Here is a 27698-nt window from a genome sequence, read left to right as displayed (position 1 = left end):
CAGTGATGGGGAAATGTGGGAAATGCTTGGGAACCCAGAGACAGGCAAGGCACCCACTGGAGTTTGCTTATGCTCAGTGCCTTCCTCCTGTTAGGAATGGTGGATGGGCTTTTTCTAAGCTGGCTGAGATTCCCAGCAAAGCTATTTTACTTTAAAAGTTAAGCTCTCTGTAATAGCAGAACTGCATTACGAAAGATCAGCAGCCTGAGCACTCATCAGAGCATATTATTGCACGATTCACACTGAGAGAAACACCCAAAATGTTTGCATTTTCCCAAAGATATAATTCAATCATGCTCAGTCTCAGAGCAGAGCAAATGAGCAAATGAGCAGGGATAGGGAAGCACAATGCAGTGCACACAAACACTACACAAACTAAAGCCTGTTTTCCTCCTCCTGGCTTCCCGCAGATCCTCCACATCTCTGCTCCCAAATGCACAGGACTGTCATAGGAATAAAGGCATGAAGGCTGCATGTCCTGAGCTGCAGTGGTAGGTAGGACCATAACACAGAGCAAATGCCTTGCCAGAATTACAGAAAAAAATTGCATAGAATTGTTCATATGAGAGAAGTTTGGCTCATTTAGCTTCAAACAACGAGTTGTTCACCCATTTCTTCTTGAGGCACAAGGACCTTGCTGAACAAACACAAGTTTACTTCTGAGCCAGCCACCCACATTCCCAGGTGTCAAAGTCAGGAACTGGGATCTGGCAGCTGTGGTCCAATACAGAGTTCATCATGCTCTGCACAAACACACAGCAAGGACATGAGCATTGACATAAATATGCTTCTATTTTTGCTGGGATGGCACTGGGCTGCCAGTGACAGATGCCAGGGGTAACCCTGCAGACCCAGGGACCAGCACAGGAGGATGCTGTAGGTGGGAGGCAGCCTGATGGTTTCAGTGCTGTGCTTAGCAGCAGTTTGGGTAAAAATGTTAAATTCACCCCAATTTTAAAAAATCTGGTTCAGCATTAAAAAGTTTATTCAGATTGAGCAACAAATGATGTTTTAATAACCAATCCATCTTTTGTGGTCAGTCACCAGCCTCACTATTTACCCCATACATCCCCCCTGTTTACTCAACCCTGCTCTTAACTTTTCCTGTGGGATCTTAAATCTGCACTTGGAAATTTCATTTTAATGTCTTTATTTCCCACCTTTCTTTCCTTTCTCCTGTAATCAATGCCGTAGAGCAAAACACTGGGATGCTTCATGGAGTTGTTGTGAAACCAAAAACCCTCTGGCTTAGGAGTCTTCCTCAGCAAGCTTTGTCAGCTCCCCCAGTTCCAGGAAAGTAAAGCTGGGTTGAGTCAACAGCACAGCTCGTGACAGCACAAAGTACCCATCTCTGGGGATAAACAAGTTATTTGCATGCTTTTTCACTCTTCACCATCCTGCTTTCCAGCCACTGTAAACAGCAAAACAAAGCCACGCTTCATCCTGCTGGCCAGGGGCCTCCATCTTCTGAGGATGCAATGGCAAACAACAGGCAAGTGAATTCTCTCCCAAATACAAACAAAACAATGATTCAACCCAGTTGTTGTTCTCTTTTTTTCCACATGGGTGTACAAATTAAGCTGCCAGATTAGGAAAGTATAAATATTATGTGGGTCCATCTCTGTGTGTAGCACCTGGAGCAGTGTCTGCAGGGAGCTGGAGCTCTCACACCCCCAGGAGTGGGACCTCTCCACTGGCCAGGTCAGAGCTGGGAAATATTCACAGAGCCATGACACCTGAGGGACTTGCTAACAGACACAGTGCTGCTTGCATCCATGTTTGCAAAATCAAACACCTTAAATGCACTTTCAGGCTTCAAACCCTGGCTGTGGCAGCCCAGCTCCTGCCCCAGGGCACAGTCCCTGGTCCTGCCTGCCAGCTGGGAGCACTCCAGGGCTGGGGTGCACAGCCAACAAATGCTGCCCTTCCAGGGATGCTGCAGAGACAGTCTGTGTGCACACATCCCATTCCAACACAGACTTCCTGCCTGGGTAGCACCTCTTGGATACCATTCCTTAAGGCCAAGAGTTCATTAAATTCAACCATTAATATTTCTAAAATGAAATTTGTCATTTTCTGTCTGCTCAGTTCCTTCATTTTAGATCCTGGAGATGGAAAGAGCCTTTTATTCTTCCCTACTGCAATATTAACCCTAAGAAAGAGCAGAAACCAGAAGGAGCCTGGAAGAACATGACCCTCGTGGCCTCAGAAATATCAAATGTCCTCCAAAGCCCCTTCCAATATCAGCCAGATTTGCAGCCTGAACCTGAGTAAAATAAAATCCTTCTGTATCATGTAGGAGGAACATCAGCTGGCCAAACGGAGGGGGAGGAAAAGGGCCACATTTCTGCAGCTGTGTTTGCTAGGTAGCTTTGCTAATGATAATTTAATCCATAGCCCCACTGGTCTGGCTGTATCTGGTGGCACTGAGTGCCCCTTCAAGAGCTGCTGTCTCATTGCAGGCCTCAGACTCGCCAGTTTTCCAGCTGGCTGCAGCAAGGACAACCTGCCCTTCCATAGCTCCAGGGAGGCAGAGGAAGGGCCCAAAGTCCTGCCCAAGAGGCAGGAGGGAGCACACTTGGGCTGCCTCTTGTCAGCAGGGCAGTGGCTCCTATAAAAGCATCCTGACAAATGTGTGTTTCTGGCCTTTCATTGCCTCTCAAAGTGTGACAGCAGCGGCATCCTGCACCAAGGAGAGGGGGTGAAAGGTGCAGATCTTTGAATTAGGTACACCTAAGTGTCTCCCTCATGGTGAGCTCCATGAAGAAGATCAAAAGGCTTCTGACCTCAAAGCTAGGCATCACCTGAAAGAGAGAAAAAAAAAGACAGTTAACTTTCTAAACAAATTCAAAGTCAAACTACTGGTGGCAGAACATGCTGCTCTCTGCCTACCCTATCTGAAGGCTTGGCTGCGAGTCAGTGGCGTTTGAGCTGCAGCCAGCTGTGCCTGTCCAAGTGGATCCCTGGGGAGCCCCGAGCCTGGCTGCTCTGCCCACGCCTCTGCAGTGCCCCGATCTCTGTGAGACAGGCTGGATGCTGTGCTGCAAGCCATGGCTGAGTCTCCCCAGGAAACCTTCTCCCAAGCTGCCCAGCCAGCTGGTGTGGCTCCCCTCTCCTCCCCAGGCAAAGGCAGCATTCCTAAGGGCAGCTGCCAAGGAAACCTCCTGCCTCCATGGCACAAGAGCTCCACTCTCCTTCCTCAACAACCTCAGTCAAAAATTCTGTGCCTTGACCCAGCCCCAGCAACTGTTTCAGCCCCAAGCCTTGGGCAGATGTTCACCATCCCAGGACTGAAATACAAGACAGAAACAGTGCCTGTTAACTATGGGACTGTTTCTGAGGGAAGGCACATGAGCAGGATTGGCTCATCTCAAACATCACCGAGTCCAGACAGGCTTCAGGTGATGAAAACTGTAATGCAGCACAGGGACTCTTGACCTTCAGTTCTCCTTTTGCTGAGATACGTCACTGTGCTCTCACAGCTTGAGCAGTGCCTTTGCTGGATCCATTTGTGACGTGTCGTGTTCTTGCCCAAACTCCATTTCCTTCCTTCCAAAGCACTAAGATTTGCTTATGACTCAGCCTCAATAAAACACACAGCAAAGACCATCAAAATGTATGCGCAGTGCAGGGATAAAATTCACAGGCTACATTCTTTAGGCTAGGATCTCCACTGCCCTTTATCTCCCCTCAAAAAGAATATTAACTCACACTTAAGTCTCGGTGCAAAGTAAATCTACCAGCAAAAGAGAAGTTTTAAAGGGAATCTATCTCCATGTGATAAATAAAGTGATGGATGGGGCTGCAGAGGCTGTGATGGCCCTGCAGAGCCCACAGTCCCAAGCCTGTACAGGACTGAGAGCAGCAGAGCTGCCCAACCATCCTCTGCCTGAGCAGAGATCCCAGCAGCTCCCAGGAAATCACTCGCTGAGGAGTGTGGGCGGGAAGCAGAGAAGGAAGCCACGGGGATTTTTTCTAGTTTAGCATTCACAGATTTGAAAAGAGCATTTCAGGAAAAGCCTCGTTTATTCTCAATGAAGATGGAGAGGCTGTGGGTTCTCCCTGTTGGTGTTTGAGAGCTGGCTCCAGGGCTTACCTGGTTGGGAGCCAGAGCTCTTCAAATTCTCTTGACACAGACTGGCCTTGAAGAGCCTTGCTCTTTCCAGCAGCACACGAGAAGGGAGAAGGGAGAAGGGAGAAGGGAGGCAGCTCTGGGGCAGGTAAATGGCATTATCTGTCCTGCACAGGGGTGGAGACTGAGACTCAGCACCCTGTATTAATCCACCAGTTTCAAAAGTCTCTCATGATATGCATTTGAAATCTGATCCTAAATTCTTTGAAGTTATGCTTTTCCCTGAATTTAGTGGAATTTCACACGGTCTCTAATCTCTCTGGTTTTCTTTTTTAAGCAGCCACTTGCTTTCATGAGACAGACATCCAGGCACCCGTGTTCTCTAGCAACAATAAAGTTTGTAAGTATCCAAGCACAAGAACAGAGGGAAGGGAAATAAAAGGAAATTATAAACCCAAAAAGCAAGCAACCAAAAAAAAAACCCACCGAAAAAATAATTTCTAATAAGAAATAAAAATATGGCCACTTTGCATAAATTCACTTCCAGGGATTGACTCCAGAGTCAAAAAATATCTTTAAAGTGCATGAAATCCATCTTTTACAGATGTGAACTAAGAGGCTTATGGAAAAACATCCATAAAAAAATCTCTTCTTAAAGTTTCAGTACGACATGCAGCACTGAACTTGAGGGTTACTTTAGATGTGCTTTCAGGCAGCAATACCCTGTGTAAGACCAAGTGAGCTGAGGATAATTGTAATGAAACAGCCTCTATGGCACCAGCTTTCCTTCCTATCAGCAATCCTGCAGGATGCTGGTAACACAGCTCAATTACATAAGAAAAAACCAGATTTTTGGGAAGAACTCTAGAGGGTGTTGCTCCACTGGAATAAGAGGTGCAGTTCAGCACCTGTTGTACAGCTCAGATCTCATTTCTGTGTCTGAAACAGAAAAATCACAACTGAACAATGCATTCCAGGCACTGTAGTAACCTGCTCTCAGATCTGGGGGGAACAGGGGAGCACTTTCAAAATGAGGAGAATAAACCACCCTGCAAACCCTCATTCCAGCTGTGAATTCAGACTTGCTCAGATTTACACCAGCTGAGATTCTGGCCCAAAGACTGGCAGAAAATGAGCTATCAGTGACAACAGATGGAAGGGCAGGACAAGCGCAGGGCTGAAAGAGCTTTTCAGAGCAATTCTTTTCCTTTCCTGCAAAAGCTCTAGTGTAGAGCCTCAGTAAAGGTCCTTTGATTTCTGTTGAGCTCTGCTGGTCAGTACAAAGATGTGACCCTTTCCTAAGGTCATCTTGTATCCATGGCTTAATGTGACAGAAATCTGCCAGAGGCAGGATAACCAGCCTTTAGTTTCTTTTTTTTTTTCCCCTTTCCCCTGCTTATTGGTTGTGGCTTAGTTTGCCATAGTTAAGCTCAGTTAAATTTACTGGAACCAGCATTTTACCCCACATGTTCACTGTGATTAGAACTCAGTTTCCTTTGCATTAAAACTGCATGAAATTTAAAAGTTTTATAAATGAGGAAGCTTTCCTGGTCTACCTCCACTTATAGAATTACCATCCTGTTTAGAGTTAGATAAAGCAGGAACCTCTCAATGTGTAATTTCTAAAGGCAAACCTGAGAATTTAATCTATCAGCTTCTGAGGTTTTTCCCGAGATCCTGGCGAGCTTCTTCGTGGCCAGCAGGTGACAGTCTCAGCAACAGAAACCCTGAGCACATCACGAAGATGAGATTGTTCAATCCACTGCGGGGATACAAACCTTTTTTTTTTGTTTTTTTTTTTTAAGATACATAGACAGTCCACAACAGGGGCCAATATTTTTCACCAAACATGCCACTAAAGAGGAAGTCCAGAAAAAATTCTGGGTATGATTTCCCACTTCCATGAGGAGATATTACAGATAAGGGCATTAATGACACTGCATTCAAGAGGTACCAGCACCATTCTTAGCAGCATTCAGAAAAAACCCTTTACACCTCAGCGTAAGTGTGAAACCAGCAGATGTAAATAAAAGCACTTATAAATCAAGCCCATTTTCTGCATAAGTGCATTCAAGGGTGGCACAGTTACCCTGGCTGGTATCTGTAGTGTGCTGAGGAGTGAACAGGATGTGGAGAATCTCTCTGTGCAGTGTAGGTGACTGTAACAATTCCCTGCAGCAGCCGCCCTAACAAACCTCACTGCACCCAGCACCATCCACAGATGCACACCAGAAGGAAGCTCAAGGTTCTCCAGCAGAAGTTGCTGTTCTTGGCCAGGGTCACTATCTCCCCAACACAAGGAAGTTTTCTCATGCTCAGAACAGAAAGCCACAAATCATTCGCTTGATCAAATTCATTTTAATACAATTGGGACTTTGTCTGTGCAAAGGTCAAGTATAAACTTTTCAAATCCAAATGGTTTGGCCAGTTTGAAATTTATCTGGGCAGAACCTCAGAGAGGCTATAGCAATAACTCACTGTACCAGAGATATGCTGATTTAAATACCTATCTCCGGTGGTTTTCCTTGTGAAATAAAGATTTGAATGTGTGCAAATTCCCAGTCATAAGGACTTTAATCTCATGCCTAGTGTAACAGACCATCCATTGTGTTTTAAGTGAACTCTTACCAGCTGCATTAAATCATAAAACTTGTCCATGATTCTCTACAGTTTAGAAAAAGCACGTGTGCATTACTAGTGAGATAAAGGAATGTGTTGAGAAAACAAAAAAATGTCATATTGACTGCACTGTAAATCTCACCTGCATCACTGCTCCCTTGTCCTGGTGCTCAGAGCTGACTGTTACATGGAGGAGACTCGCTCCTTCCCTGTATGGCCAAACAAGTGATGGGTGAACCACAGGACAGGTTGTATTTATTACCAAACAGAAAAGGAATTATCAGTAGGTGCGCTGTCATAAAGGTGTGTCTTTACCTTGGTTTGTTTAACCAAGCTGAAAAAACAGGGATAATTTGGATTTGAATGTGGATGTGACATCCAACACTATGGCCATTTACCCACACTTTCCCTCCTGAGAGCACCTTTCTTTTGTGCCATGGATAGTTTTTCCAGATTATGTTTCTCCATAATGTTTCAATAATTCTTTCTTTCTCTGTCCCCCGTGCATTCATCTCCTTCCTGACGCCCATCCTTTTCTCCACAGTGATTTCAAGATTCTCCCTTTTCATTTTCCCTTCACTAACGCCACTTGGTGACTCAGACCCATTTCACAGAACACCGTGGAGAGCAGACTCTGCCCTGGGCAGTGCCAGGAGTGAGGTGTGAAACCCTCTGCAGTGACAGAGAATCCATCTCACGGTGGTCACACAAATCCCACTGCCTCCTTGATGGTGCCAACCAATGCGAGCACCAGGATTTGTATCCTGCCCTGAGAAAAAGCAGGGCATGTATTAGGCAAACTAATCACGCTGCAGGGATTTGTGTAATGAAAAGCACCTCTGCTCAGGGCTCAGAAATGGTGTGAATCAACCACACACCACTGCCAGGGGCAAATTCACCTGGTATCTCCTTATTCTCTTCTGTCGTATTCATTATTGCAGCATCTCAGCCTCCAGGACAGATAGCAGAGCCTGGCTGCCCCATGCTGAAGGCACTCAGTGTGTCCCAGGCAATCTGCAGGGATTTACAGAGGGCTGGCTGCCCCTGTGCCTGCAGCCCTGCTGTGCCTGGGGCCTCCACTGCTCCCCAGTGCAAACAGAGTAATGCAGACTTAATGATCGCTGTCATTTCCATGTGCCTGCTGCTGATCTCTTAATGAAATATCCCACTTAAATTGCACTGGCACAAGCACAGTTCCCTGCTGGCAGGAGCTGCAAAACCGGAGTACCCAGTGAAAAGGTTCTGCAGTACAAAGGAAAGCTGGTGGTGAAACACTGCTCGACTGTTTGTGTGCCTGCTCCTGCAATAAACACACCTGCCAGGCTTTCTGAGGGGTTAAAGGAGAGCTGAGGATGGAAATTGCCTTTGTCTCAGCTTGGGACAGGGGAAAACCAGCTGAAATGAGGATGGCAGTCTGTGGGGATATGGATTTGGCATTCATGGGTGGGTGAGTGGTGGCCGCTCAGCGCTGCTCTGGCAGCCTTGCTCCCCCCTGTCAAATCCTGCTGGGAGCACTGCTGCAGAAGAGAAACTCTGGGAACATGCAGCACCACACAGTCTCTTTGTTTACCTATTGTAACAAGCAGTAAACCAAATATTGGTGGGGGGAAAGTTAAAAATTAAAAACTAAATTGATTTAATGACCCAATGTGTGTTGTATAGGAAATAGGAGGGGTAAAATTACTGAAAGCAGTGGGGTTTTCAAAAGTTGACTATGTTGTACACTCAGCCTAAAACAAAACCAAATAGATATTGTACACGCTCTTTGCTGTTCCAGAGATGAACAAAAACATCGAGCTCACCATTTTTTAAGCTATCAGCTCTTGCAGAATTGCATGGTATAAGTGGAGATCTCTAAATTTTGCCTCTGCTTTGGCCTTGCACACTTCACCCCTTCCCCAGCCTCCTCTAAGCACTGATGACATGCAAGCAGTCACTGGCTACAGGAACTGATGTAGGAGTGGAGAGCATCATCTGAAATCAGGGAATTCACACAGTCTGCCTGGGTCACAGCACCCACTCCACCCTTCTACCTGCTCTCTCATGGTGGGGAAATGCTGAAGGTGCTGATGAGTTTGTGGTTGACTGGTAGAAATAATTTTTCCCTAAATAAAAGCCTATTTTAAGAGCATATTTTTTCAAAGCTAACTAGGTGGAATGTAATGCAACAGGAGCTGTGATTTAGTCCATCTATTCTACCAAGCCCTCCTATAATTTCCTGGATGATTTGGAGTCCTGTCCTATACTTTTTCATGGTAGCTAACACTAAAAACTGCTTCAGAAGGCAAGAAATCAGGACTATTCAGTACTCACCCACTAGCCATGGTTGAGAGAGGCATTATCTTCCCTGTTCTATCAGTACAAGGCAAATGAGGGAGGCAGTTTCCTTCAGGGAACCAGGGCTGTGTTAGAGACACAGGAAGAAGGGAACAATGCCCAAGATTTGCATTTGCTGAAGGGCTCAGCACATTGCTCCCTTGTGAGCCGGCCAAGACCGACAGCACATGAATCCTTGTGATTCATCCTTCCCCCTGGTCTACCTCTCTGTATCCAGCACGGCACAGAGAACTCTGTGTGTTCATTTGTACACAAAAAGGTCTTTACTTGGTACTGTAGTATTTGGGTGCTTGGCTCAGGCTCCCAAGATGGAGCAGGGGTACAGACTGATCTGTTGAACCAGTATTTTACACTTTTCTGCCAGACTGCTGGGTGACCTTGGGCAGTTTATAGCAACTTCATCTCTCACCACCTCGGTTTCTGTAAAATTATCCTGCTTAACTTTGAATGGAGTGTAGCTGTCAACTGATGCAAGGGCAGGGTATGTTGTTAACATGTGACTAAAAAATAAATTTAAAAAAAAAACATTAAAAAAAAAAACAAACCACCAAACAGTGCCTAAAACCTGAAAGCAGCAAGATAGAGAAATTGAGAAAGAACAGAGTAGAAATGTGAAATTGTCCCTCAGCCTCAGCTTTTCTTCACCTGCTGCCCTTCCTAAACACAGGCAATTACAGTCCAACCCCACCATCCAATTTACTCCCTGTCAACCACGCTGAGAAGTTCAGGTTACCCCCCAGGGCATCATAAATGACAGGTAAATAAGCCCACGCACGTTAGGAAGAGTCTTTTTAAAGGTTACAGTTCTGCTGCGCTGAAGAACGCACGTTTCAGGGCAGATATGTCCCCGTGGAAGGCTCTGGATATGGAAACCTGGCAAGAAGGGCAGGTGTTCAGGAAGGACACATTCCAGGCACTCCCTGCTGCTGGTGCCGTGTCAGCTGTGCCTGCCCAGACCGTTGTTAGTGGTTTTAGGGGAAGAATAACCCAGGGATGCAGGGGTGCATAACCCAGGGATGCACAACACGGTGAGGTTGTTGTTCATGGACGTGTCAGGCAGATGGACTCTAAGCTGTTGAAATGGCTCATGAGCATTATATACAGAAACTGTCTTTTCCTCCTACAAATAACTGCTCCTGGAGTTTGTGGGAAGCCCTGTGTAAGGGTTCTGAGTGTCTCAGGGTTGAGCTGTGGAGAAGCTGAACAGCAGGACAGCAGCTGCCCGCTGTGGGTAGGAGGCAGACAGGGGCAGAGCCCAGAACCTTGGCGGGACCTCCCACCCTGCGTGTGAAGCATCGCTTGCACCCTACACACGCTCCCAAGGTTTTCTCTTCCGAATGCTTGTTTAGCTGTTGTCTCCGGCTGTGGCAGGTCGGAAGCTACACCTAGAGAAGGTTTGAACGTAAAAAAGCCCCCGTTATCAGAGGGCAGAAAAGCCCTCACCTCTGCAGCCCCACAGCTGGCCGTAGGTGCGTGCATGCCCCGCCAGCCTGCCCGGGAGGGGCTTCCCAGCCCTCGCTCTCGCATTCCTTTGCGAGGCAGGAGCAGGCAGGAATGCCCGTCCGTGTCCTGCCCCCGTGTCCTGCCCCGTGTCACCGGAGCACGCAGGGCTGCGGCCGTGCCGGTGCGCCCCGAGCCAGCCCCGCTTCAGCGCCGGGACGGGCCCGGCTGCACACGGGCTGGGGAGCGGGAGAGGGGCACTGGGAGGATGTGGCAGCGTGTTTGAGTGTGTGTGTGTGAGCAGGGTGTGTGTGTGTGTGTGAGCAGGGGGTGTGTGTGTGTGTGTGTGAGCAGGGTGTGTGTGTGTGTGTGTGTGTGTGTGTGTGTGTGAGCAGGGTGTGTGTGAGCAGTGTGTGTGTGTGTGTGTGTCTGTGTGAGCGGTGTGTGTGTGTGTGTGTGTGTGTGTCTGTGTGAGCAGTGTGTGTGTGTGTGTGTGAGCAGGGTGTGAGCAGTGTGTGTGTAAGTGTAAGCCCGCACCCTCACCGTGCCCCTGCCCTGGAGCCGGGCAGCTCCGCGCAGCCAGGGCGCCCCGGCGCTGTGGGACGCCCCGTCCCTGTCCCGGGTGCCCCTGCCCCGCCGAGCCGTGCCGTGCCGGGCCGTGCCGAGCGGGGCGGGGCGGTGGGAGGGGGCTGGCGGCGGGGCCGTGGCGCGGCGGAGCGGCGGAGCGGCGGGCGCAGAGCGCGGCGGACACCGCTCCGCTCCGCTCCGCTCCGCCGGGCGCGCACCGGGCCGAGCGCTCCATGAGCCGCCGCGGGCGCTGCGCTCGCTCCCCGCCGCGGAGCCGCCGCGCCGCCGGAGCCGGGATGTGACTCGCGGAGGGCTGGCGCACAGAGCTGCCCCGCCGCCCCCGGCCGCAGCAGACAGCGGGTGAGCCGGCGGGCGGGGGGACAGCGGCCCCGGGCCGGCTCCGGGGGTGCGCCCGGGGTAGGGCTGCGGGCCGGGGCACCCCGCTCTGCGCCCTGCGCCGCCCGCAGAATTAGCTTGGTGGCCGCCAGCAGACAGCAGGCTGGATATAGGAATCCTGGGGGGGATTAGACGGGATATAGGGCAGGACGAGGGGGGCTCGGAGCAGGGGGCTGCGCTGCGGGGAGTGGGGCGGAAGGCTGGCGAGGAGGGCAGTGGAGTTCGGACAGGATGGGGAAGAAGAGCGGGGACAGGCGGGGGAGGAAGAGACGGGAGAAAGAAACCGAAGAGAGAAATGAGCGAAGGGACAACAAGCGGAGGCTGAAGGGAGATAGGTGTCGTCCAGCAGGAGGAGGCTGCAGCGGATTAAGGCGAGCGCGGAGGGGCCGCCTGGCCTCGCACCGCGGTCGGACGGGGGTGGCTGAGCCGAGCCCGGCCCCTCACCGCATTCCCCAGCGGGAGCTCAGGGACAGGGACAGGGACAGGGACAGGGACAGGGAAGGAGCCTTTGTTGGCCCCTGGCCGCCGCGGTCCGGTCCCGGGGCTGGCGGGAGCTCCGGCTGGGTGCGGGTGCGCAGCAGTTTTCTCTCCAGTTAATAAAAGCTCTGTCTCTATGTTACCTCTCCGCAAAGCCACGCAGAGAGAGGATTTAGCACTTACGTGAACCCTTTGTTTACACCTGCCCTTAATGTTTATCCCAAGGCTAACAGGATTTCCTGCGTGCTGAACCCAAACACCCAGCTCGGTAATCAGCGCTAGTACCGAGTAGCTGTTTAACGGGGATCCCCTTGCTGCTTACCAGCAGGGAATATCGGGGTTGGAGTGTTGTCTCGCTACATCAGGAGAAATCAGGTGACAGATATAGCCATCTGCTAGAAGGCTATGACATAAATAGAAGCAGTCTGAGAATTAGCAAAGAAAATAAAAACGTTGATTACTGTAATTGATTGCTATCGCTTGTGAATTCAACACCAGGCACTGTGGTCAGAAGTACCTAGGCACGCGTGATACACAGATCTGACCACAGGGAATTCAGCTCCTAGAAAATGAGAGAGCTCATTTCATAGGGTATTCAGCATCACAAAGTTATTTCTAAATGAAAACAATACTTTTTCTGCATATCCTTTTCGGAGTGGAGTCTTGCCTTCTGTAACCACGAGGCTGTAACAGAGCACGATGTGTATCTGATGCAGGGGCTGTCAAAATCACTGCTGTATTTTTGCCTGCAAAGCTCAATTGCACTATTAATTATTATTCTGGAAATATACACGTCTCTTGAGTAGTCTGATCTCAACTTGGCTGTTGCTGCTCTGTTATCAGTCCTGGAGCTCATTCTTCAGTTCTGATCAAAAGCAGCTGGCAGAGATCCTGTGTTGTGATTAATTCCTCACTCACTCGCATCTCCCCACAACACTTTGTGGCGAGGGTTGTTTTCTTTTGGAAATCACACAGTGAACCAGTCTTCTGCTTGGGTGGCAGAGCAGGTTACTATTTGTGCTATTATTGCTTATATTTACTCGATTGTTTTTTTCTTCTCTGCCATTGAATGCATCTCCCTGTGTCAGTTGACTAACATTTGAACTCCAGGTACAGGAGCAGATAATGCATCTAACCATGAATAGCCTAACCTTAACTATTTGCATGATTACACATTTATTCTGTGTATATATCATGCAGCAGCATACAGCTGTGTCTTTTTGATCCCTTTGCAAGCTTTGGTCAGAAGACTTTAGCTACAGAAAGCCTCATTGATTTTTAACTGTGACAACTTTTTGATGACAACTAGGAGATTTTCTGTTTCTGCTTAGTTGCTTGTAATTGTAGTTTGTACCCGCTGGGGCAGCTTTGTCTCTGCAATTTCTGTAGTGACTCTATGCCAGATAATGGAATGTAATGAAGGGGACTTCACTCTGTAGAAAACAGTGGAGTTATTACAGCTGTCATTGAGAGCAGATTTTGAGCCAAAAATTGAGTAATGCATTTGAAGCTGTCCTGCTAATTGTTCGCTTCTTTTGTCTAAAATGTGTAAGGCTTATTGATTAGAATATTGATTGTAAGTGTTCCTGATTGCTCTGGTTTCAGGTATGTTGCCTTAATGGCTTTACCAAAATAAAATTTTGGAGAGGAATCTGGGAGAGAAAAAAAAAATCTCAAGTTACTTTTGTTCCCTGTGCACAGTTCATTGGAGTATGCAGGGGTTGTGTCTGTGCTGGGGTGTTTCGGTGGCACTCCTGTGTTACTGTGGCTCTCTGGCAGCAGGAGTGAAGTGCCAGCCGAATAGAGCGCTATTGTTACTACTGTGAGCTTGCATAACTTTTGTAAGACCTAATCTAGACATAAAGAGGTAAAAATACTCTTCCTCTACAGTTACTGATTTAAGTAACAGCCAAAAAGAATGTGCAGTAAAATTTTACCATAAATTCTCAAGAGACACAGAATTCTGCCATCCTACCCACTGCACAGGCTTGAGGAAGGTGCTATTTTAATAAAACCCTCATAATGATGTATTTCTGTTTTTTTGCAAAAACAACTTTTCTGAAAAATAAACTTCACAGTTTTCCCTTACGATGATAGGATCTGTGGTTTTAGATGAAGTTGTAGTTTTTTATTTGCCAAACTTCTGTGTTGAAAACAGTGTTTTCCCTTGTTTTTATAACTGTCTGTGTTCAGTGCTGAGTATCAGTATTAGAAAGGAATTTTTTTTGGCTTGTAATGTCTCAGGGGGCAGATTATTAATATTGCCTGTTTTTACCCTGTTAGGCAGAAATTGATAGTAAACAGGTTGGAAACAAACTGCTTTGTTGATAGCAGTTAGGAGGAAAAGATTCTTCCTTTGGAGACTTCAAGCTCTGCTTGCCAGCTTTGGTCTGGGCAGGATCTAGAGATTAGTGAGACTCACTGACACTTGGTTGGAAATTATTTCACCAGGAATAACTGTCAGCAGCCCTAGAGATTTTCTTGGTCAGTACTGTGGCTATCTGTGACCTTTCTAAGAGGACCACAGATTATGTCCCATCAGCTTTCCCAAAAGTAGAAAGTAACTTGGGAAATCTTGAGTTGAACACCTCTGTATTTCAGAATATGTATTTTAAATTCTGAATATATTTTGTCACAGCTTAATTCCCCCTTTCCAAAACTAACCACTTATTCATGGAGGGGGAAATACTCAAATTCATTAACTCTCCCTTCCCCCTCCCAAACACTTCCAAATAGGAAGAGGAAACAAATGATGCCCTGACAATATGACTGCTTACCCATGCAGCACAATCTCCATGGAAACAGACTGTCCTAGAATAGCTCAATCACATGAGGGTTACATGACATGAATAAAGTAACCAGAAAACTGGAAAATATCCTAGAACTGGGGATACTTGCACTTAATTAATTACCCCCCAGGTCGTTAGACAGTAGCTAATAAACAAAGCTAGTATTGGAAGCAATTTAGTCCATGCTTACCATAATTTGTAAGTGATGGGATAGTGGAAAGTTAACATGACCCTCACTTTAGGACTGTTTATTGTTTCTAGTTTGGGTGACATTTAGAATGAATTCTGAATCATTTTCCACATGACCTCCTGCTTCTTGAAATGGTTTGGGGTATTGCCTTAGTAGATCCCAGTGGATTTCCCCCTCGTGTGTCACTGTGAAATTGCACTGACCATTTCACACTTTTCAGGACGTTTCAAATGCTCTAAAGAGGAAATTCACTAGTTGCAGTAGGAATTGACTGTGCATAACAGGAATTGGAGAATTATCTTTGGAATGTTTTTGTCTAGTTAATTATGTACTCGAAGGGCAAGGAAGTTTATTGAGCGTATATTCAATACAAAAATGAATATATTTCACTGATGATTAGTTTTCTGTCTGTAAAGTCAATGTTTTTAACATGGGTGTTGCAACAGAGTCAGTGAATAACCTGTTACACAGATCAGATATAAAAAAGTGTATATTCTACCAATCAACCATAAAGTACCTTACAGATAGGTAGAAAAAACAAAATAATTTGTCCTTAGCAGGTCATTGCACCATTAGAACATTGCAGCCCTTCCAGCAGTGCAAAGATTAACATCTATGGGCTGGCAGAGATTGCCCATTATCCATTTCCTGTTTGTCCAAGCCCACATCACATTATTTGTCACAGCTTCCACTTCTGAGATGGTTTGTACTGGGATGTTTTGTACCCTGTGTGAGTGAAGACCAGAGAGTCATTACAGGTTTACAGTGGCATGTTTGCGGTCTCGGTGCCCCTGACAGGAAACATCCTGAGCTTCATCATCTGTCCCTGATAGAGGCTGAAAATGGCCATTGATCACGACACTGGTTTGAAGATTCTGATGCTCAGGATTTGACTTTGGCCATTACAGGATTGTAAAGCACAAGAAAATCCATAGTTCTCATCTCTAAGAGACACAGTACAGTTTCAGACAGTCTATGTAAATAGTTTTTGTGTTGGTTATGACTGATAGTGCTCAATGCAACATTGCACCACTACTTTAAATAATTTTCAATTCTCAATTAAGTTTTCATTAAAGGCAGTTCTAATCTGTGAAATCTCTTTGGACAGGTATTTAGGGCTGTTGTATGGCTTACAAAAGAGCTCCTGATAGTTTGTCTGCTTTTCACTTTGCATCCCGAACATGTCCCATGAGCTGTGTGGCTCACATGGACTAACATTCCTGCCTTTCTTCCTCGTGGTCATACAGTACCAGGGGGAGTCTGAAACGTCCCCCACATCAACGAGGAGAATCCTGCTGGAACCTGCAGCACTAACTGCTGGTGAAGGTTAACAGAGTCAGGTTTCAGATCTGCTCCTCACAGTGTTCACTCCAGACTGCCCTTACAGGGCTGTGGCTGAGGCAGACTGGGAATTAAAGGTTACATTTTTTAACAATCTCCTTTGCCCTGTTTTGCTTAGTGAAAGCAAATGCCATAATGTGTATTTTTGAAGCACCTAACCCATGTTCCTCCTAAAACTAAGTTGGGATTTGTCTAGGCTTATGGTCCTAGTGGTTAAGTGGGATGTATTGGGTTCCTGGAGAGTTTGCCATTGTCCACTCTCTGGATCCAAGAAAGAGATGCTCTAGTTTTTGTTATTTGTTTCCTTCGAATGGCTTTGGACTGGGTAAGAAGCACAATGAGGCATTTATTTTTGATTAGTTAATTGATGACACTGCATGTGTACACCATTGTCACAGAACATGGGATTTTTCTAGGCTACCATTCCCATTTCCAAATGCAATCTAATATCTGGGCTTTGGAAGAGGATGAAATAAATTAATATGATAACTGCCTATTGACCAAGCATGAAAACAAGATTTTTCTTTTTTTTTTTGAATATACAATGTTTATTTTCCTTGGATTGCTTTATCCTTTAAAAAGTAGTAATTTAAAAAGTGGTTTTGATTCTGTCTTTGTTCCAGTAAAAGGAGCAAGGCTGTGGGACAGTCTAATTGTGATATTGCTCACACCTGCATCAGGCCCTGTGCTACTTAAACATGCCTTAAGAACCTTGATTTGAATGGGATATTACATTTAAACAGGTAGTAAGTGTCCAAGTGTTGCAGATAATGTAATATTTGCAACAGGATACATATTTTTTTCTGGCTGGTGTAGGCCATTTGCAGGGTCAGAGTTTGGAAACGTTGTTTTCAATCTGTGCAAACAGAGCAATGAGTCACTTTTCATTCTGAGTACAACAGGCAAAAGCAGCTTTTGGGAGGGCACTGGAGGGGCTGGGGGAGGCTGTGCCAGCTCGGATCCAGTGCAAAAACTGTAAACATGGGCTACTGAAACGAGCTGGGCTTCAGTGGCTGTGAAATCCTCCAAACTCAGCTCTAGCTAAACAAATACTTTGTTGTCTCAGACAGAAAAATGAAAACCTACCCAGCCATTGGTTTCTTCCTCCTCTTGGTGATCAGCTATGGCTCTTCAGAGAACTCCAGCACTCCCCGAGGGTGCGGGCTGGATCTCCTCCCGCAGTACGTGTACCTGTGTGACCTGGATGCCATCTGGGGGATCGTTCTGGAGGCGGTGGCAGGGGCAGGTGTGCTGACCACCTTACTGCTGATGCTGATTTTGCTGGTGAGGCTGCCCTTCATCAAGGACAAAGAGAAGAAGAGCCCCCTGGGAATGCACTTCCTCTTTCTCTTTGGGACTCTGGGACTGTTTGGGCTGACGTTTGCTTTCATCATCCAGGAAGATGAAGTGGTGTGCTCTACCCGAAGGTTCCTGTGGGGAGTTGTCTTTGCTTTGTGCTTCTCCTGCTTGCTAGCCCAGGCCTGGAGGCTTCGCAGACTCGTTCGCCATGGGAAGAGCCCGTCTGGCTGGCACCTGGCCGGGGTGGCCACCTGCCTGATGCTGGTGCAGGTCATCATCGCAACCGAGTGGCTGATCCTGACCATTGTCAGAGATAACAAGCTGGCCTGCAGCTACGAGCCCATGGATTTTGTGATGGCTTCCATTTACGTTATGTTCCTGATGGTATTTACCATGGGATTTTCGTTTTTCACTCTCTGTGGGAAGTTTAAGAAATGGAAGAAGAACGGAGTATGCCTCATTATAACGCTTTTCTTTTCCATTCTGATCTGGGTAGCCTGGATGACTATGTACCTCTTCGGTAATGCCGAGCTCCAGAGAAGAGACAAATGGAGTGATCCCACTCTGGCTATTGCACTGGTGTCCAGTGGCTGGGTGTTTGTTATCTTTCATGCCATCCCAGAGGTCCACTGTACCATCCTTCCATCACAGCAGGAAAACACACCCAATTATTTTGACACTTCACAGCCAAGGATGCGTGAAACCACTTTTGAGGAAGATATACAGCTTCCTCGGAGCTACATGGAAAATAAAGCCTTTTCAATGGATGAACATAATGCAGGTAAAAATTGGCTATAAAGGACTATATTTTTTTGTAGTGTAAAGAAGACTCTCTGTATGAGACATTTTTCAGGTATTTAAAACAAAGGTCATGATAAAAACAATAATTTCCATACTACACCTTGTTCCCTTTTACAATTTTCATTAAGAAATCATCTAGTTAGAGAGGAAAAAAAATGCAAACAATACAATGGTTAAAATTATCTTATGCATGTTGATTTTTCTTTGAAAAATGGAACAACTTAAAATGCAAAGGTAACACCAAAAGAATAAAAAAAAAATCATTGTGGAAAAAATAACCTTTAAATAATTTAAATGACATTTTTTGTAATTAGGAGTTTTCAACATTTGATACAAAATATTTTCCCAAAACTTCAGAAAAAAATGAAGTGGTCTGTATTACAAATTGCTCAACCATTTGAGCAACAAAATAATTGTTATTAATTACCTTTCCATTGAAATAGATTCAGTGCCACTTTATGTCCTTGTGGGGGAAAAATGCCTAGTGGCTTACAGACAGTTCAAACACAGCCTTTGTTCTGAAGGCTTCAACATCTGAGGTTTCACAGGGGTTTTGAGGTAATTTGCCTTCCTTGTTGTAGATCACATATCATTAAAATTTGCAGTGGAAATGTTTTTGAGTGATTGCTGAACGGAGCAGCCACAGCTGGGTGCTTCAGAGACCCAAAGCCTTGCTGAAGGTTCACCCCGTGTCAGAAATGCCAGCGCTGCCTCTGTGACCCGCAGTGGGGAGCAGGAGCCCTCTGGGGTTCCCAGGGGGTTGTGGTCTGCTGCTGCCCCACACCTGGATAAAGGATTTTGTTACAAGCCACACTGATATTTTCCCTCTAATTGAGAAGAATACTGGCCTGGTAGCCCAGGCAGCAGTTGCCACATTGCTCTGGCAGCCCCTGAAAAAGGCTTAGGGCAAGTGGTCCAGGCACTTCACCTTCCTATGCACCTTCATGTGTCTTTGATTTCCTCTGGGTTTGATGTGTCCCTGGGTACTGACCAGCCACAGAGGAAAACAGCACTTCTGTTTCGCACAGTGTCGGGTCAGGAAGGCATTTTTTCCTCTAAGTTTTTTAGCAGGAATTTTAAAGGTCTCTTTCTAGTAGGGAAGTTTGTTCTGTGAGTAGATACCATGAGGGCAGTAGTAAAACAAAAAAAATCACATGTATAAAAGAAGGTTGTTATTACTAATGTTCCAAAGCAAGAGGCAGTTGCACTGTGGACTGTTAAAACCACTCTTTTTTTTTTTTTTTTTTTTTTTTTCTTTTTTTTTTTTTATGCTGTTTTTTTTTTTTTTAATTAATTTCATAGTAAAGTAACTGCAGTGGCTTCAGTGAAGCTATTTCTGGCTAAGGCAGATCTAAGAACAAAATTGGATCTCTCACTCTGTATCATTCCCATTCATGGATGCATTTTTAAAAAAGAACTGGAAACTCCTTTTTGATCTAATCATTCAGTAATTAAGGTTTTTTCTGTGAAATGGATAGATGTATGATAGCTACAAAATCATTATACTGCAATTTATGTTCTGTTTTAATCTATCTGAATTATAGTACAATACAAAATAGCTTTCCTTATCTGATGCCCTTGTTAATGTATACTGTAATAAGTGCCTGTCATTCTTATTCCCATGGCATATAGGAATTTTTATACATCAAAACAGATTAAATATTCTTTGCAGCAGTTCTTTAGGGACTGGCTTGGGACAGCAGTGTTTGGAGAAAAACCTTAGTAGCATGGTAGAGACTTAAAATAAATACTTTAATAATAACCAAGTCACTAAGTCAGATCCCCGTGCTGATGGTTGTCAGTGGCAAAGCACCTGGAGGCTGTGAGCAATTGGCTCTGCAGGTATGAAGAGAATGTTCTCTTCTTTCATCCATTTAATCAGACTCAGTTTGAGAATTCATCATCAAGAGTTTAGGAATTATTGGAAGGGTACTTTCTTCAACTACTTCATACTTAAGAATGGTGTTTAAGAATGGAAGATCTACTAGTTGTAAAGTTTGGAAGACATGCTAAGCAGAAAACTGTAATACTTGTTTCAGTAAATAGTTAAAAGTAGAAAATATGCCTGGACAAACATATTTTCCATTAATTCTTTTTATTTCCACTAATATTTGTATAAAACAATTTCATAACTTTGCTCTTTTTAAAGATTTTAAGCAGCATTTCAGGAATCTGAACAGCATTCAGGTTCAAACAAGCATATTTCCTCCTTGATTCCTTCTTTCTTAGCAAAAATGTACCTTCAAGGTGTGCATTGCAACAAGAGCTGCTCTATTCCAGGAACAACATTAAACATTAATAAAGCAAACCTATTTTAAAGTCACTAACGTAAACATCATTTAAAGAGCATACAAATCTGGGATATGATAGGTTGAAATATCTCTTTAGAAGAGTTATTTTCATAGGTGTGCCTTCTAAACTTATATTAAAGTCTTTAGGAAGCCAGGACAAAGGGCAGTTGACTGAGTTCCCAGTGCCCTTTGGAAGTGCAGTGCACACTAGTAGGGCAGCCTCTGTAGGCAGAGAGAATTTTCCTTAAACAAGAGAAATCTGGATGTGAAATGTAGAATGCTACAGCTGTCAGGAAACCCAAGCCCAAGCAGCTCTGGTATCATTAAATTTCATTTAATAACTTCTAGTACTACCAGTCATCGTCACAGCCAATGCCTAAAAGCAAAGTGAACAAAATTTCAAAAGTGTTAAAAAGAGGCATTGACAATATCAAATATCCTCAGTACTGCTTGTTTTTTTACCTATACATACCCTATGCAAGTGGATTTATTAATTAGTAATGTAAAAAGTACAAGGAAAAATAGTAAAACTGGTGTGAGAAAAAGAATCCAAAATGAGTATTTTGCCTACAAGCTTTGTCACAGATTCTCACCTCAAAAAAGTGTAGCTGTTTGCAGTAATGGGGAAAATTTAGCAATGTGAAATTGAATTTACTGGCTCTTTAAGATAGCTTTGAAATGATGACATATATTTTGTGTAAATATCCTGTATAAATACTTTTATGATGGTGTGCATGATACAGGTTTTTTTTTGTGTCTGCGTGTACTAGCAAATACCAGTGCAATCATGTGTGTTTATCACAAAAGAAGCAGTCAAATAGCAAAAAAAAAGTTACTGACCTTGAGATGGTTAAATATCTAATAAAAAATATTTAGTTCCAGTTTAGGCATTTTCATAATTTTTTCTCCCAGTGTTCTGCAAAAATATGTAATTTCCAAATAGAGAGCAAGTGAGGGTCTATATGTATCTGATGTCAACAGCTGAGCATTTGCAGGGTGGAATTTCTAAATTTCCATGCTAAATCAGTACTGTGCTTCATCTTGGTGCACAACTCCCAAAGAGAGAAGTAGCAGTGGATAGAGGACAGCATATGGCACTAGGATCCATTTAAATCTTCTACACAGAGCAACTACATTGGAGATAAATCCTGGCCCCATTAAAGTCTCTGCTGAAATTTTCATAAATTTCAGCTCATTCATGATTTCAGCCAGAGACTGTAGAATTGTAATTGGAACTAAATCTAAGAGAAGTTCTTGCCCCAGGTGCCTGAACTGGGCATGTTTATATTTAGCAGCTGACAGATGAGTTTTGCCCGTTGTGACCACGCACATTGTGTGGATAAATGAGCTCTGTTCCCTGGCCACGTCTTGAGTTCGCTGAAGTCATTATTTACCCTCAAAATTAAAGAGGGAGTTTGTATGTGCCAATCCTCAGACTGCTTTAGAGAGAGCAGCATGTCCCTCATTATGCATATCTCATTCAGAATTTACATCTTGAACCCAAACTTGTACTAAAATTAATGGGGAGACTGTTTTGTTCCTGGTATAAACATTCAAAAGGACACTCAGTATCTTCTCTTTGGCTTCAGTGATTTGCCATGTTTAAGCTGTTCAAAAGCAATATTTACTCCATCTTTTTAGTTTCTCAGAGTAAATATAATCTGAAACATCTGGAAAACCCTTATGTGCTAGTCATGCTGAAGTAATGCTCAGGGGGTTGTGAGCATTGCTTACTGGCTTGAGCAAGGCTTTGGATCCCTGTCCACTGAGTTTGATAGAAAGCAAAGTCTGTAACACATTTTACTTAACCCCACAGTATCCAGACCAACTCAGGGAGCACTTTGCAAAACAAATTGTGCAAGATACATCACAGGTTTGGTGACTAAAGACACTGAGCTCCCACTGAAATGAGATTAAGCAAGCTTCAAAAATTTGGTTCTTTTTTCCCCCTCCTTAGAAACAATTCATTTAATGTAAATCTGATTTTTCTGAGATCCATTCCCAACATGTAAGGGAAACAGCTGTTCGAAAGCAACATGAAAGTTAAAATCAGTGGCAAAGTTCCCAATAACTAAACTGGAGGGAAAAGACTCTGTGATTGCACAGCTTTAATTGTGTTCTAAGAGTGCTCTCTCTTTTCCAAACAGCGCTAAGAACGGCGGGATTTCGGAACGGCAGTTTGGGAAGCCGGCCTAGTGCTCCTTTTAGAAGCAATGTTTATCAGCCAACTGAGATGGCAGTTGTGCTAAATGGTGGGACTGTAAGTATCAAAATGTGATGATTTAAGAAATCTTTGAAATGCACTGAGATATACAACCATTACTAATTGAAAAACCTGCTTTAGCTTATTCACAGCAGGGGGAAACCTATAAATGAAAATTTAAGGCAGCAAGTATGCATGTAATGTTTCCCTTCCCTCTAGAAAATATGTAGTTAACAAGTATTTTGCATATGTTTACTTGGCTATTCACATTTAGCAGTGCAGCTTCAGTGAACCAAGTTTTTTTGCAAGTCAACATATTCAATGGCCCTTTCAAATTAAATTTGTGTTAAGGTATTTAACATAACTATTAAGTGACACCATTTCTAACCTGATTTTTTTCAAGATGGTGTGAGTTACACAGATGTTTTCAGAGAGTACATTACTTTAAATAATTGTAGATAATGGTTGTCTCTCACATATATTCCATTTTCTTGTAAAATACACATAATTCTTTGTAACTTACATATTTGTACATATTTTGAAAAGGGATTCATAAAAGAGGAATATAGAATATTTTCATGTTAATAGCATCAATTTTTCTTCCTTGGACAATGGTTTGGCATATCTTTGATAGACCTGTATTTTGCAGCCTGGTTGTTGTAAGATTTATATAGTGATGCCAAACAGACTTTACAAATGTTTTTCACATTATGTCTAATTTTCACCTAAGACATTTCATGTAGAAGGCATACTGTTGAAAAAGAAAAATTTTCATCCCCACATTTTCCATGCATATTTACATGCTTCTTAAAAATCTACTCATGAGCCAGTTTGTGCTCATGTGAGTTGGGCTTTCTTTCTTTTGAATCATGAGCTGATTCCATAACTCAACCTCTACATTTAAAACCAGTTTAAAATGAACTGATTGGAGGTTTGGTTTTGTTTTTAAGTAAGTAAAGTTTTGGTTGATTTTAGTGGACAAGAGGTAATAGATACAAGAATTCCCCGTGGGTAAGACTCTGTGAAACATGTAAACTTGAGTAAAATGAAAAGGCTTGGCTTTGCTGTCATTAATGGATTGCATCTTTCTGATGTTTTAATTCATCTCTGCCAGAATGTGCAGCTCAGGGAGAAGGCAGTTAAAGGATGAGAAGCTTTAGAATTTGTTTTGTTTGTATTGCTTTATTCTGAGCTGGATACAAAGCCCATGTGTATATATAGTCATGGTTTTACAGAGAGAAAAATGCACTGTATGGGTGGAAGATGAGTTTCTTTGTATCGCTTTGCTCTAGAACTACCATCTGGAAAGCTTGTTGTGTACCTGTAGCGTGATAACACTGATTTTTGAACAGTCTAGATCTCTCAGTTATGGGTTTATTATCCTTATTTCCAGATACCAACTGCTCCGCCAAGTTACACTGGACGACACCTCTGGTGAAAGGCTGTAGGCTGTAGAGAGTAAGAATCCTTGTTGCAGATGTTGTTCCCTGGCAGTGTGTCTTTGAGGGAAGGAATCCATAACAGTACCAGAACAAAGCAACAAAACATCCAGGATCTTTCTAAATCCTGCTGAGGATTTTGCCTAAATGTGAACACCACTGAATGGAGAATTGCAAAAGCAAAATTGTAAAACCGAAGCTGAATCTAATTTAAAACAGAAGTAGGCACACCTTAAATTGGCAGAGGGGATATTGTATTCTGAAGTGTAAGATATTCTCCTGTCTGTAATTTGTGTGCCAGGCAAGCCTGGTTTTGGTAGTTGCCAGTTGCTTGCAAAATACCTTCCTCTCACCTAAACTTAATTCATGTTGCCACAAGAGATTGCCGCTACGGTGTGAAAACACGCGGGATTTCTTTCCGTTTTCCTCCTTTTGCTGTCATTTCCAAGGCCACGGGAAGTCCCGCGCTGGCTGCCTGCCGAGCTGTTCCGTGGGCTCCTGGGGCCCGGCACACGCGTGGGGCCCGGCACACGCGTGGGGCAGCGCCCGGCCGCAGGGATGAGCCCTGGGGCGAGCCCAAGGCGCTGCCCGAGGGATGTTTGGGCTGGTTTGGGCCGGGCCGGGCTGAGCTGGGCCGGGCTGGGCCGGGCCGGGGGTCAGGCAGGGCTGGCAGCGCAGAGGGTGAGACCCCCGAGCCCCCGTTCGTACGAGCGGTCCGCTCCCCTCCACTGCAGTTGTTCGTGCATTTACATGTGGTTGTGCATTTAGTGCCTAGAGAGTAGAATCTCTGTGCTGGAGGTGGTTTGTTGTTGTTTTTGTTTATTTAAGGTGGTTTCTTCCCTAGTCCTCCCCTCCCCGTCCATTTTCTTGAGTTGATATAAGGCAGACTTTTCAAAGCTTTTCATCTTCGTTTTCTCCAGGTTATTTAAACAGTTCCCATTGCCCATTTGTTGTGCCATGGTTTTTCATTATGTTCAAGCAATCATTCCTTTCTTTAACATTTAATACATATCGGACATTGAAAACATCACTGTATCCTTACTGTTTGGCCAATGTTAATCTTAGCTTTCCTCAATACTAAAAGCTAATTGTTTTTACTTGAAGGCATAGGAAACGTATAACAATTAAACTTTGCATATGCTGTAATAAAAATATATATTTTCAAACTAAAAAAAAAGTACAAATAACTGAATAGCTTAGTAGCTTCACAGAGAGAAGTTACTTGCTGTATACTGTAGAAGAAAGACAAGCTTTTTATTTTTCAAGAGTCTTCCTGATCCCTCATGTACCTCCATTTCTACTGAATTAGGAGCCTAGTCCTGCAGACCTGTACTCCCACGAGTAGTCCCATGGACACCAGTAGGTCTTCGTAAGGTACAGAGGCTGCAAGACCAGTCCCTAAGTGTTGCACACAGATATATGTATATATATATATGGGAAAATATCTATTGCCATTCTTGCCATGATCATCTTATGGGGTTTTATTTCAAAGCCCTTCTCCTCCAGAAGCAATGTTTTTCTGTCATGCATGAGTGAAGGAGTATGTCAGCTCCCCCCTGCCCTCCCCTCCTCGAGGCAAAGGAAGCATGTGCTTGTTTTAGGGATCCTTTATTTCATTTTGTATGTAACTAGATGGCCTTAGTAACCAAGTAGGGTAGGGGTGGATATTGCATGCTATCCAGTGACTTAGAAATACATTTTGCTTGTTATGAGCAGAGCGTTGATCAAATAAGATATTTAAGATAATGATAGCCACCCAGAAGACACGTAATTTGGAACAATAAAAAAAATTATTGCCACCACTTGCCTGCAGAATTTTGCTTTTAAAAATCAGTTAGAAAAAAATCCCTTGTAAAACTCTTACCATAAAAACATATAAGATGACCATGGCATAAATGGTAGGATAGGTTTCTTTTAAAAAGTTTATCATGCTACAACCAAGACTTATGAATTATAATACACATTTTACAGACCTTTGACAAAATCTATACAGGACATTGTTATCTTAAGAAACTTGCTTTTTCTTTTTCTAGATGTGACTGAATTGATAAATAGAATTCCCAATCCTGCTTCTGATGAAGTTGTTTGGAATTTCAGGGCTTATGCAAAGATATGGCCAGATCTTACAAACTGCAATTCACATGACTAGTCTCACTGGGTTAGTCATGTGGACTATTCACTGAATTAAAAATTAGCAGGATTGGGTTTAATGTGTGGTGGTGAAAGTGTGGCAATAGATTTAGGAGGGTCTTTATTTTCCAACTTTATACAATTAGTAATGAGCAACTTTTTTTTGTAAGTCACTAGTCTGTGATGTAAAATGCTCCAAAATAAAACTGTAATTGAAGAAAGGCACCTTTATGTTAACTTATATTTTTGTTACAGTATTTACTTTTGCCTTTTTTGAAAGTTTTCTAGAATGTAGAGCATCTGTGAACAACATGAATAAGTAACTAAGCACAAGCCTTTCGCAGTTCTCCTGATTATAATTAGCTTTTATACTATAAAAGCTACTATGTTGTCCCTTGATGGTTATGTGCTCATGGTGTTTCCATGCAGAAAAAGGAAATCAAAAAGCATCTGTTAGCAAAACAAGATTTAAAATGACCAGCTTTTGATCAATGGCAGGAAAAGAGTTCCAAGTCCTACAGATCGTGTCCCGCTTTCAGATGGGTTGAGCGTGTTTGACACTTGCCAGAAAATATGTAGCATCTTCAGAAGAACACTCTCAACACATCCAGCTGTTTCTATAAACAAGGTACATGAAATACTATAGAATTAGCTGTGTCTGCTTTTAGTCTAAACACAGGCATCTTGGTTGGCTTTGTTTGAGCTCGATGCCTTGGGTCTAACCAAAGGCCATACAAAAGGGAGCATTGTAGCTTTTATAATAAAACAATTGGATTATTCTACCAACTTACAGGATTACAAAGCAGGTGCTTTTTATTAATTGATGAGAGCAAAAGCTCATTTTTGATAGATAATATGTATTTATTAAATGTATTAACGTGTGTTTTATAACGTACCCTTTTTTCCGCTGATTGTTGCATACTGGTATCTTATTAAGGACATCTTTAAAGGATTTTCAAGACAATCAATGTGTACCATGATGACTGTACATAAGTATACAAAACTACAAAGGTTGTAAAGCATGGGCAAATGTTTTATTTTCAAAATGCTGTTCTTAACGAGAATAAAGGCTTTACTATTTACTTACAATGTTTGTGTCCACTTGGTTTTAAAATCCACACAGATTTTTTCCATTGCAGTGACCACTGCCACAGACAGGATTGCCCCTGGTGCAGTTCCTCAATGTAAGCAAAGTTAAACTGAAGAAAAGGGCTCCTAAAGCACATTCCTGCACCTTTGGCCACATTCCCACACTTACCCTCAGCTCTGGCACCTCTCAAACCCATGGTGAGCCACTCAAGGAGTTC

General features: G+C 43.9%; 1 protein-coding gene and 1 long non-coding RNA gene across 3 annotated transcripts; one reads left to right on the top strand and one right to left on the bottom strand.

Moving 5' to 3' along the window:
• Positions 1-964: 964 nt before the first annotated feature.
• Positions 965-9117, bottom strand: LOC116808972 (uncharacterized). Its single transcript, XR_012058305.1, has 2 exons — positions 9005-9117; positions 965-2804 (listed from the first exon to the last, which is right to left on the bottom strand). It is a non-coding gene; the product is annotated as an uncharacterized lncRNA (long non-coding RNA).
• A 2044-nt stretch (positions 9118-11161) lies between these two features.
• GPRC5B (G protein-coupled receptor class C group 5 member B) lies at positions 11162-27480 on the top strand. 2 transcript variants are annotated; one of them, XM_041719049.2, is made up of 4 exons: positions 11162-11395; positions 17299-18308; positions 22767-22879; positions 24216-27480. In XM_041719049.2, exons 2-4 carry the CDS (start codon positions 17303-17305, stop codon positions 24258-24260), a joined length of 1164 nt encoding a protein of 387 aa, XP_041574983.2. In that variant the 5' UTR covers positions 11162-11395; positions 17299-17302; the 3' UTR covers positions 24261-27480. The 2 variants fall into 2 exon arrangements, with proteins under 2 accessions (XP_041574983.2, XP_030141145.2); XM_030285285.4 differs by having other exon boundaries at positions 17295-18308.
• The last annotated feature ends 218 nt before the right edge of the window (positions 27481-27698 follow it).

Source organism: Taeniopygia guttata, chromosome 14 (assembly GCF_048771995.1).
Source record: "Taeniopygia guttata chromosome 14, bTaeGut7.mat, whole genome shotgun sequence".
In the NCBI taxonomy this organism is placed as follows: Eukaryota; Metazoa; Chordata; class Aves; order Passeriformes; family Estrildidae; genus Taeniopygia; species Taeniopygia guttata.
This window is presented reverse-complemented; position numbering and strand designations above follow the sequence as displayed.

What these genes read in the sequence shown, in the direction of transcription:
- GPRC5B (XM_041719049.2), top strand. Translation starts at nt 17,303, where the DNA reads ATGAAAACCTACCCAGCCATTGGTTTCTTCCTCCTCTTGGTGATCAGC. An exon ending in AATGGATGAACATAATGCAG is followed by an intron (nt 18,309 to 22,766) that starts GTAAAAATTGGC and finishes TTTTCCAAACAG; the next exon opens with CGCTAAGAACGGCGGGATTT. An exon ending in TTGTGCTAAATGGTGGGACT is followed by an intron (nt 22,880 to 24,215) that starts GTAAGTATCAAA and finishes CCTTATTTCCAG; the next exon opens with ATACCAACTGCTCCGCCAAG.